Below are 10,880 nucleotides of genomic sequence, written 5' to 3'. Positions count from 1 at the left end.
CCTACGTTGTGTTTTTTTTTAATTGTAAACGTGTTCTTCTGCTGATGATGATGATAATAAAATAAAATGAATGTTGAAATTAAATGAACTGAAACAATTGATTGTTAGGCTATCTTATTGAAAGAAAACCAAATTTCAACACATTTTATCTCTATATAATTTTTAGCTGAAAATAATAAATTTACCTTCACATATGACCGTAGAGCTTTAGTAAGGCAGGAGCAAGTTTCCTTGACTATATTGCTTATAGAGGAACGAGACACCTACAATAAAAAAAGAATGTTGAATTTTGTTTTGATCAAACGCGGTTAACTCACCCGAAACAAATACTGCAAACTACTGAATGTTTCTCCAGTTGCCAAGTAGCGCAGCGTTATAAGCAACCGTTCTTGGGCTGTTATGGAGTCGCGCATATTTGTGTTCATTCTATTTATTTCTGGGCGTATCATGTCAAGGAGAACATCAAAATCTTCCTTCTTCATGCGAAGAAAGTTAATCATGGTTTCATTTGCTTGCTCTGCTACAATATTGTCAAGCAAACGGTTGCCATCTTCTTGCCGCCGGAAAAAAATTGGACGCATCCACCACCTACGCACAATACGCCTGTTGCGTTGCCTGTTGCGTTGTTGAGAGTTTTGGGTACTTAACTCGATGACCCTGGATAGGGTTGTTAGCCACTCTTCACTCATCAACAGATTATCCATATTTAACTTTTTGTGTTAACTAAAGATGATATCTTGTTTGCTTCGAAGGCAGCTTTTTGAGCTAACTGATAACAAAAACAAAAACAGCAGAGACTGACACATGCATAGACTGTCAGAAACTTTTCGCTTGCATTGACTGGCGACAGCATTGGTACCACAAAACGCGGCTACACGAACCGAAAAAAAATTTGACGTAAACTTATACGGTTTTTGAGTTCTCGGTTGGAGTTTGCGGTTCGTGTAGCGGCCCGGTCCGGCTTGCTTAAGCTAGCAACTTGACAGCTCTCACGGATTCTATTCCTAACGTGACATTTATTTTCATGAAATGACGTTACACAAATGAACAATCTGGCATGCGGTATTAGAGTTATGTACTAAAATCACATTCCAACTGCACCTACAGTCAGCCGCAATATTGAAAGTACCCCGGCGGCGCAAAATCGTTAAAAGTGCACCGCTTAGAACAATTGCAAGATGTACTGTTAGGGCTTCTGTCAAGAAGACCTATACGAAGGTTTCGCGAGGAGCTCTACAAAAGGCCTTTCCCATTTATTTATCTTATTTTCAAGGTTTATACGACTCATAAAGATAAATACAGGAGTTTATTTTTACCACGATGATTTTATTACAAGTTTTTGCCTGTACATACTTTTAGTGTTTTTGGGTCCCATTTTTTATCTGCAACCATATCAAGATGCTTCGGAGAGTTTAACTTCGTACGGTTCGCCCATCCAGCTCCTGCTTAGGTCCGGGGTTGGTCCATTTGTTGTTATTTCTAATTAGCACTGCGGAAAAGAATAAATAAACAATTAGATACATGATTTGAAGAAGTTTAGGCTAACAAACAAATCGTTTTAAATGATTAATACGTACTTATAGTTTCCGTAAGCTGAAGATGATATGTTGTACAGAGACGATGAAACTTCTTCGGCGATGCTGCACTGGACGTATTGCGTTCCAATTGTACACTTCCTAATAAACCTTAACTTTCCTTGACACGCACCGTACATATTTGGTCTGAGAACTTTGTACTGAACAAGTTTCCAACTATATTTTACTTTGTTTATCACAACACCAACAGCTAGACGAGAATGCAAATTCCATGCAGCTTCTTCGAGCTTCAGCAGACACACACTCTCGGTGAGGTGCACATATCCACACACGGGAAACATAGGCTGTTCGTTTTGACAACTGGCCAAACAGTACAATTTGGCCGCCGGGGTACAACCAAACGAGCACTGGATTTGCTTGTATAACTCGCGCAATCATTGACCTTATTTAACACGTTAAGCGCTACGTCGGCCCCGTGGGGCCGACAGTGTTCTTCCCCGTAAGTCGGCGTCGGACTGCTCGGACCGACAGAGCCCGTTGGGTAGGCCGGCGTTTCTACGTATCGCTGGCAGAACGGAAAGCAGTGCTATTTGAGCATAGCGCTTAACGTGTTAACACGTTTCGTACCGCGTCACCCAAATATGGGTGACAGCAGTTTTGTTCTAAAAAGTTTTTGACCCATAAATAAATGAAAATGCAACATAAAATTTATAGTTATATTAAAAATAAGTTATTTGGTAAGCTAAGTTTTTGCTTAGCCTTCAAAAACCGTCGGTTTAATAAATGTTATGAACAAACTTTATTTAAAAAAAATGTACTAAAAAGTGTGCTAAAACGCTTGGTAAGCAACGTGTTAATTTAAATAATTTAATTTAGTTTGATAGCCAATTTATCAGGCAACACAAGTATACACTTTTCGTTTACATAGAATGTCTGTATTTTATATGGTAAAATAATAAGTGGAAAAAGAGCCTTTTCATCAACGCAAAATTGAGTGTGCAGATTACATTATCTAAAGACAAAATAGGAATAAAAAAAAATTATGTAAACTCCTGACATTAGGCACCTTGGTATTGTGCGAATACCGGATACGTCATACACCTTTGTAAACCTACCTGATAGAATAAAGTACCATGAATTAGCAGAACTGTCAGAATAAACCACGAGGCTCACCCTTTTTCGGAGCCGACCGTCGAGCTGCGACAGGTGTCTTCGAACGTGTTCAGTTGATCCAGTTTGAAAGAGCAGTTAAATAAGAAAAAAAAAGATAGACTAATCGGCAGTGATAGAGTTTTTAGTGACAAAAAAAGGCTACTGAGGAAGTGTTCTTTAAGAAAGTGAAGAGGACGGAAGGATGGGGATGCACGACCCCGGCGGTGGATTGCTCCGCAGCAACCCATTTAGCCCTCTAACAGATGACTCAACGGCGAAGAGAAAAAAAATCACAAAAAAGCACATGCACATATATGAAAACTAAACCTGAGGATCAAACCTTCATGATAATGGAATCAGAAACGGCAGGCCTAGACTTTGAAAAAGTTAAGCCATTCCTCCTACAAAAAATCCTGATGAATAATCTGGGTGATAAACCACTAGAGGCACGTAGGCTCCGCGATGAAAAAATGCTTGTAAAAGTGAAAAATGCCACAGAATCTTGCGTTTTTATATGTCAATAGTAAATATTGTTCCTAGTGTTAATAATTAAAGTTTTGAATATACCACTTATCTGAGCATTTTTTTTTTTAAATGGCACGACATCCCCTAATGGGACAAGGCCTCTCTCCGAAGAGAGTTTGTGTGACCGAAAGACGGTATATTATAGATCGGTGGTCAGCCGTTCGTAATACCGGAGGGTGCCAGACTCGAGATTCGATCCCACACCTGTGGTGTGGTGTTTCCTCGCGCTACCGCTGCGCCATGGGCACCCCCATTATCTGAGCATACTATCTCATTAAAATCTACTTTTTTTGTTTTAGATGATTCGACGAATACACATGTAAATAGTGTAAATATTGGTGATGGATCTACTAACCCAGATGTAGAGTTTGATTATAATAATATCTTGGATGATGATGATGATGATGATGGCGAAGACATCACAGCAAGCAATGTAACTAATTTTTATAGTTATATGGATAAGCTGAGTTTGAAGGACTGTCTCAGATACATTGCAGTTTAGGAAAAACTGCCTCGGCCATTGTGAACATGATTTTGCCAGTCTTGAAAAGTAAACTCAACTCAGATTTACCTCGAGACAAGCGGACTTTACTCATAACACCCACCCGCGTGGGTTTGTTACTAGCTACCATCTCGGGTGACGATTTCTGGTACCAAGGAATCGAAACAGTCCTGCAGAATTATTTTCGATAAGTATTCATGTATAGTAGATTCTATATTTATTAAAATATTTCCCAGTTGGAAGCCAAGTTGGCGTTTTCCTCTTTATATACAGATGTGTTTCGTTTTTGTCGTTATTCGCATAGCATCGTAGATGGCTATCGAACGCAGAGCAATCTCGATGTAGTGGGAATAACGATAAAGACGAAAAACTGATACATAATTACATATGTCATTCAATATACATTATTTTTTAATTTGTAGTACGTTTAACACTTTGACTGCCATGTCACCCAATTTTGGGTGACAGTAACAATTCTCTCCAGGCCATGTCACCCACTTTTTGGGTGACAGCGAAACTGCTTGCTCTCTCGCGTGCGAAAGACACTAATACCATGAACATGCTACTGTTTGTACTGTGTTAAGCTGCGGATAGACGGATGCAATATTTCGATGCAATGAAATAAAATTTGACATTTCTACCCAAAATGACAGTCATTGCAATATTTCTATGCGTATTTCATTGCAACATTGCAAAGATCCAAACGGGGAGGTTAAGCATCGAAATATTGCTTTCACTGTCATTTTTGGTAGGAATGTCAAATTTTATTTCATTGCAGTGAAATATTCGGCCCTATTCCGGGGAAAGGTCGTTCCCGGGAAGGGTCGTTCCCGACGATTTTGACAGTATAACAGAAGGCGTTACAGTAGGCGGTATTTTTACAGCCGAAATCAATCGTGTCGTTTGTTTACTGTAGTTTGTTTACTTTTGAATTTGGATTTGTGAGATTGCAATTGCTCAAAACATGAATTTTATTCATTTTCCCATCACAAATGATGCTGAAAACATTAGAAAATCAAATGAGTACCACCAAAAGCTTCGGTTAACCTTCACGTGTTACCTACGTAAACGTTCAACCGGTCTTCCCAGAGATTCCGTGTTTCTGTACCTCAAACAAAATATCTTTTTATTGAGATGTCAGAGCGATTTGAAATTTTAAGTGAAGATACTTGGAGACTTTTTTCAAAACATAGTGCATGAGTCATAAATTTAAAAATTCATTGCATATATTTATTTGCGGTTCCAAAAACTTTCACCCTTCACTTCTTAAAACAAGTTATGTGCCCAAGAATACGCTCATCACACCCCGTTCCGTCGTGACATGTTAAGCGCTTCGTGGGGCCAACAGTGTCCTTTCCCGTAAGCCAGCGTCGGTATGCTCGGACCGACAGAGCCCGTTAGGTAGGTCGGCGTTTCTACGAATTGCTGGCAGAACGGAAGTGCAATTTGCGCATAGCGGCTAGGTCGTTTGACTACACCACAATCTGTTGATGGCGAAACTCGAACGATTCGGTGTTGGCGATCCATTGCTATCGTATTGCGTATCGTAACCCTTCCTCTCAGGTCGCTCCTATAGGGTGAGAGTGCCAAATCACTTCTCTTTTCTCTTAATGTCCTTCAGGGGGGCGTCCTGAGTCCTCTCCTATTACCCATCTTCTTCAACGACTGCGAGGGTGTCCTTCCGGGTGATGGGTACTACCTATATGCCGATGGTGTTAAGATTTTCCTTCTTGTCTCCACCCTCCTTGACTGACATTCTGTCCAAAGATCCCTCAATGACTTTTGCACCGTGCACCGTAAACGGCCTAGTGCTCTGTCCACAAAAATGTATCGTTCGGACGCATTCGTGATCCGATCTGTTTCGATTACTTTGTGGGAATCCACTTACGAGGGTATCTGCGGTGAAGGATCTTAGGGTGCGGCTGGATGACCGACTCACCTTCTTTGACCACATCAATTCAATAGTGGATAGACCGATCAGGACACTTGGCCTTATAACGCGCATGTCAGCTGTTGGGTCCGCCCAATATTCAAATACTCTTGTGCTGTATGGTCCCCTGCGGGGGTTATAGCAATGAACAGGACGGAAAGTGTGCAGCGCAACTTTACTCGCCTTGCTACGAGATGTTTTGTCAACGACTCTGCATTTCCTATTCCCCCCTACCCGTCGCGTCGCATTTGCTCGGACTTCAAACTATTCAGCAAAAACATGCGGCCACCCAATCCTTGTTCATCGCGAACCTCCTCCTCCATGACTTTGATGCTCCTCTCCTTCTATCTTCCTTACCCTTTTACATCCCTTCGCGTCATCTTCGTGATAGACCACCTTTCTTGCTACCCACTAACCGGACAAGTTCTGACCAGAACGATCCGTTGCATCGGTCGCTATCGACCTTCAATGCAGCGAGCGGTCTATTTGACTTCAATATCACCATCACCCAATTCCGTTCCAGTATTTTCTCCTAGAGTCCTTCCCCCTATTTAAGCTAGTTTTAAGTTTGTATTGTATAGCCCCTAAGGCAAACAATTGTACCAAATAAATGTAAATGTAAATGGTGAGAGTTATGAAAAAACTCAATACAAAGAATGGATTACACCAAACAGGCACGAAGCCCAATGACTAGCACCAACATTGCGGACGAAAAAAGAGTAAAGTATCGGACAAAGCGCTGTTCCCAGAGAGATTGCAACAAAAAACGACGATAGTATGAAATGACTGAAAGTTTATGTTTTATGTAGCTTTCCCGAAAATTTTAAATAATTCTGTATCAAGGATCGAACTAAGCTACATAAAAAGCAACCTTCCATTTATGCTATATGGGCTAAACTGGTAGTATGTTGTAGATATGAAGGGTGATTTTTTGGGAACCACAAATAAATATACGTAATGAATTTTTAAATTTATGACTCATATACAATGTTTACGAAAATACCCTCAAGTATCATTACTTAAAATTTCAAATAGATCCGACATCGCAATAAAAAGATATGAGGTCTAAAGTACAGGCAAACGGAATCTCCCATATAAATGTATAGACCACACGGGTTGGCCGGTTGTACGAGTAAGGGGTGTCAACCGAATAATGCAAAAAAAAATTGTTTAAATACCTTTAAAAAAATTGTTGGTTCAGCAAAACGATAGAAAATTATTTGTTCTAGTCGTTCTGAAAGTTTCATGCCGATACGACAATGCAATCAAAAGTTATTTGAAAATAAAACTACAAAACTACCCGGGTAGACGATTGAACGGATGCTCAAAGAGCAGCAAAAATTTTCCCCATACAATGCGGGAACGACCGTTCCCGCGTATAACAGTTTAATTCTGGCGTAGAACAGAAAACGAACATTTTTTAAAAAAATTGACAGTTAAACGTAAACAAACTACGGGAACGACCCTTCCCGGGAACGACCGTTCCCCGGAATAGGGCCGATTGCATCCGTCTATCCGCAGCTTTATATGCGCAAAACGGTTTGCATTGAATAGAGAAATAAGTTTGATTAGTTCACAAAATTCATTCGTTATTAAGTTTATTATAAAATTAATTCTTGTATACAATGTTGAAACAAATTAAACACATCAGTGATTGGTTCAGGCAACTTGCACAATATGTAGTAACTTTTTTTACATTAGCGTGAGCCTTCGACCGGTCCATGCTGTTACTTCGTATATAATAAAAGTATAATAATTTATAACATAATAAAATGATAAAATAGAGTATAATATCGCAAAGCATGTGAGTAGGTTATCAATGAGCGAAGCGCTTCCCACAAATACATATGAGTAAGCGACTCCCTCTCTGAAGCGATTTTCTTGGCCTTACGGTGAAATGCGCTCAAAAAGACTTGGCAGTCAACGTGTTAAGGAAAAACTTTTGTTTAGAAAATTTGTGTTTTCATTAAATTTTTTAGAAGTTCAAGTCGACAGCTGTAGCCGATACTTATAAAGGTGGAAGAATTGCCAAAAGCACCGGTGATGCTTGTCGCAGTGTTTTGTGGCAATTCAAAACCAGAGCTGGTAGAAGAATTTTGGCGACCTCTTATTGTGGAAGTTTATGATCTTCATCAAAGAGGTTAGCGTTTCGGTGATAAAGTGGTACGCTTATCACTTCGTGCCCTGATCGTTGATTCCCCAGCGCGCACTTTTGCTAAAGCTACGATGAGCTTCAATGGAATGCATTGATGCACCTGTATTGGCGAATGCATTGGTCCGGGAAGAATTATTTTTGACTCGGTGAATGCACCATTGCGCACGGACGCTGGATTCCGTCAACGTGTTTGGACGATGTTCTAAATTTTGATTTGATAGCCGGCGTTCCAGTTGGTGAGCGTCTACATCTATGTGAATTAGGAGTGACTCAAAAATTGGTGGTGGAGTTACTAACACATGAATTTGCGAATTTTATTCGTTGGTCCTCAGATCAAAAGAAAACCGTGCTTCATTTCATGGCAAATACACGGCTTTCTATTGAAGTACATCGAAATAGAATCCAATAGAAATAGCTGCCAGCCGATCTGCTAAACATTTTCCAAGATTGAGAAAAAATGGTATGTTTCCATTTGACTGACCAATTTTGGCCTGCTTCCTAATGTCAAAGTTCAACGGTTTTTAACCAAAGATCGTGGCATTGTCAAATTTTTAAAAGCAAAGAAGATCTCTTCGCTTTCCAATATCATAGTTGGAATACAGTATGAATCCTGGACGGATCAATTTAATGTTTCAATACCTTCAGGTATGAATTTGCTTGAAATTATGTCGTCTTCAGACTTTCATATTTATAATATCAATTTGTCTGGTCCGTCTAGAGAAATCGAAGTTGTTCGTACATGGTTCTTTGTAAATTTGTAGCCTATCCTTTACCTTCTCAATCTCTTACCCTTCTTCCAACTTGTAATATAATAATATATCTACACGTGAACTTCCAGCGTCACGGTTGCCCTGATATATTACATATTTTCTTCACTCCTATTTCTTATGATAATATATCTACACGTGAACTTCGGCATCACGGTTGCCACGATATATTACATATTCTTCTTTACATCACTTTCTTATCATAACATATCTACACGTGAACTTCCGGCATCACGGTTGCCATGATACATTACGTAGTTCTCTTCACTTCACTTTCTAATGATAATATATCTACACGTGAACTTTCGACATCACGGTTGCCATGATATATTATCTTCCTTCTAATACTCCAATTAGCAGCCTCACTGCTGACTGTAGAATGCCCTTTACTCCTGGTGGAATTCACCGATCATTATGCACCTTTAAAAAACCCATCGTTCCTCCTTCTCGAGACTTCTCACTGCTGACTGTAGAATGCCCTTTACTCCTGGTGGAATTCACCGATCATTATGCACCTTTAAAAAACCCATCGTTCCTCCTACTCGAGACTTTGTCCTGAAATAAAACACAAGTGTGGTTTCGTTTCTATAGTTGCCTAAGCTGATCGAACTGTGCCTTTGTCTATTTTTCACTAGAACTTCTTTACTGTCTTTAGCTCCATCCTTGAACGGGGACGGAACTGAGCGTCGTGAACTGATGCTTCTCCTCTACTGAGACTTCTATTGAACTGAGACTTGTTCGATCAGTCTTTGGCCCTTTATTTATAGTACAATTTCTTCCTTAAGTTTAACATTTCTTTTTGGATTATTTCGAATGGGTTCCCACGGGTCATGTTCTAAATTTCTAAGAATTTTGATAAAGAAAATAACATTGAATTTAACACTTGTTTTTGTCTGAGTTTTGATTGGTCGTTTATAGATTGCACTTGAAAGCGTGGGAACACGCATTCCCAACTACGCATGCATTGCTTCTTTAACATTTGGTTTACTGCGCAAAGTTATTTTGATTTTTCGTGGTTGAATTTGTTAGCGGTAAACAATATCAGGTTACAATATGCGTACATGCCCGTTTGGCTTTGATTGTGATTACGTTGCATTTTTGCGTTTTATCTTGCCTTTCAATTGTGTTGCATGCCATATTCTTCTTCTTCATCTTGGCGTAACGACTTCTTGGTCATGCCTGCCCGTTAAGGGCTTACGAGACTTGTTTCCCTGTTGTCGTACGTGGATAGTCAGTCCTCTCCGTACAGGGAAGGGTCCGGTCTCGGTTGGGATTCGAACCCACACCGTCGTGGTGATGAGCCCCGACGCTCATGGGCCAATTTTCTAACCGGCGCTACCGCTCGGCTGTCGCGGACCCCCGACAGTTACATGCCATATTGCATTCTACATTGTATTCTACTTAGAACTTGCTTGGTAGATTAAGCTCTGCAATGGAGCTTGAAATTTTAATTGTTTCAAGCTTATGTTGATCTATACTTTTGGTAATTGCGCCTGCGTGTATGCTTGGTACAGCACAAACTAATCCGCATATTGACCACAATTCTATTGCTCTTTTTCCTCTGCTTCACACCTTCCAACCATACTAATAAATTCAACTCACCCACTTCCATTAACGCTCTGCACTAAAGAAGGCATTAACAATAGTAAAGTTTGGGAAACTCTGTAACTTTTCTTACTCAATAACGCACTAACGCAGCTCATTCGATTAACATTTTAAATAACAACTTGGAAGGATTTGAAATCGTACGTAAATTTAATAAAAACTTCTTATCTGACGAACAATATCGATTTAATGGGTTAAAGGTAGAGGCTTCATTAACAATAGGCATGTTCGTTTTTCAATTCAATAACAATTTCTTATCAAACAAACAATACCAACATAATGGGTCAAAGGTAGATGTTTCATCAACAATATGCAAGTTTGTTTAACTCTACTAAAACTGAGGTTTAAAATGATGAGGATAAATTTAGTTTTTGCAAAAAATATATGAAATGAAGAAAATATAATATTTTGATCAGTCTCGGTAAATGCCAAGATATGAGACACGCGCGAGTATATGTGGGCTAACTCTATTGTTTCACCCATATGCTACTAAAACATATAACAAATTTTGATTTCTCAATCTATGAATAGTGATCAAACAAACCTTCAACAACATCTGCAGTACTTAAACTTAAACTAAGCAACGGTACAGTATTGGTCGAGTTTTGGTGAACAAAAAAACTCCATACATAAAAAACAAGCTTAAATATGTAATAGATTGTTAAATAAATCTATTTTAAACATATTACTAGGAGAAATGAAATTGTAT

At 39.3% G+C, this 10,880-nt stretch overlaps 1 protein-coding gene and 1 pseudogene across 1 annotated transcript; one reads left to right on the top strand and one right to left on the bottom strand.

Moving 5' to 3' along the window:
- Positions 1 to 104: 104 nt before the first annotated feature.
- LOC131264622 (uncharacterized) lies at positions 105 to 704 on the bottom strand. Its single transcript, XM_058266894.1, has 3 exons — positions 318 to 704; positions 186 to 263; positions 105 to 113 (listed from the first exon to the last, which is right to left on the bottom strand). Exons 1-3 carry the CDS (start codon positions 702 to 704, stop codon positions 105 to 107), a joined length of 474 nt encoding a protein of 157 aa, XP_058122877.1.
- Positions 705 to 3,037: 2,333 nt separating this feature from the next.
- LOC131264621 (uncharacterized) lies at positions 3,038 to 7,894 on the top strand (annotated as a pseudogene).
- Positions 7,895 to 10,880: the final 2,986 nt, after the last annotated feature.

This window comes from Anopheles coustani, chromosome 2 (assembly GCF_943734705.1).
Source record: "Anopheles coustani chromosome 2, idAnoCousDA_361_x.2, whole genome shotgun sequence".
NCBI classification, from domain to species: Eukaryota; Metazoa; Arthropoda; class Insecta; order Diptera; family Culicidae; genus Anopheles; species Anopheles coustani.
The sequence above is the reverse complement of the archived record's forward strand: the minus strand, read 5'-3'. Positions and strand labels throughout refer to the sequence as shown.

Bases quoted from the DNA above. Each gene is read 5' to 3' on its own strand.
- LOC131264622 (XM_058266894.1), bottom strand. From the start codon at position 704: ATGGATAATCTGTTGATGAGTGAAGAGTGGCTAACAACCCTATCCAGG. The intron at 264-317 runs GTGAGTTAACCG...TTTTTATTGTAG, and splicing joins GTTTGCAGTATTTGTTTCGG to GTGTCTCGTTCCTCTATAAG.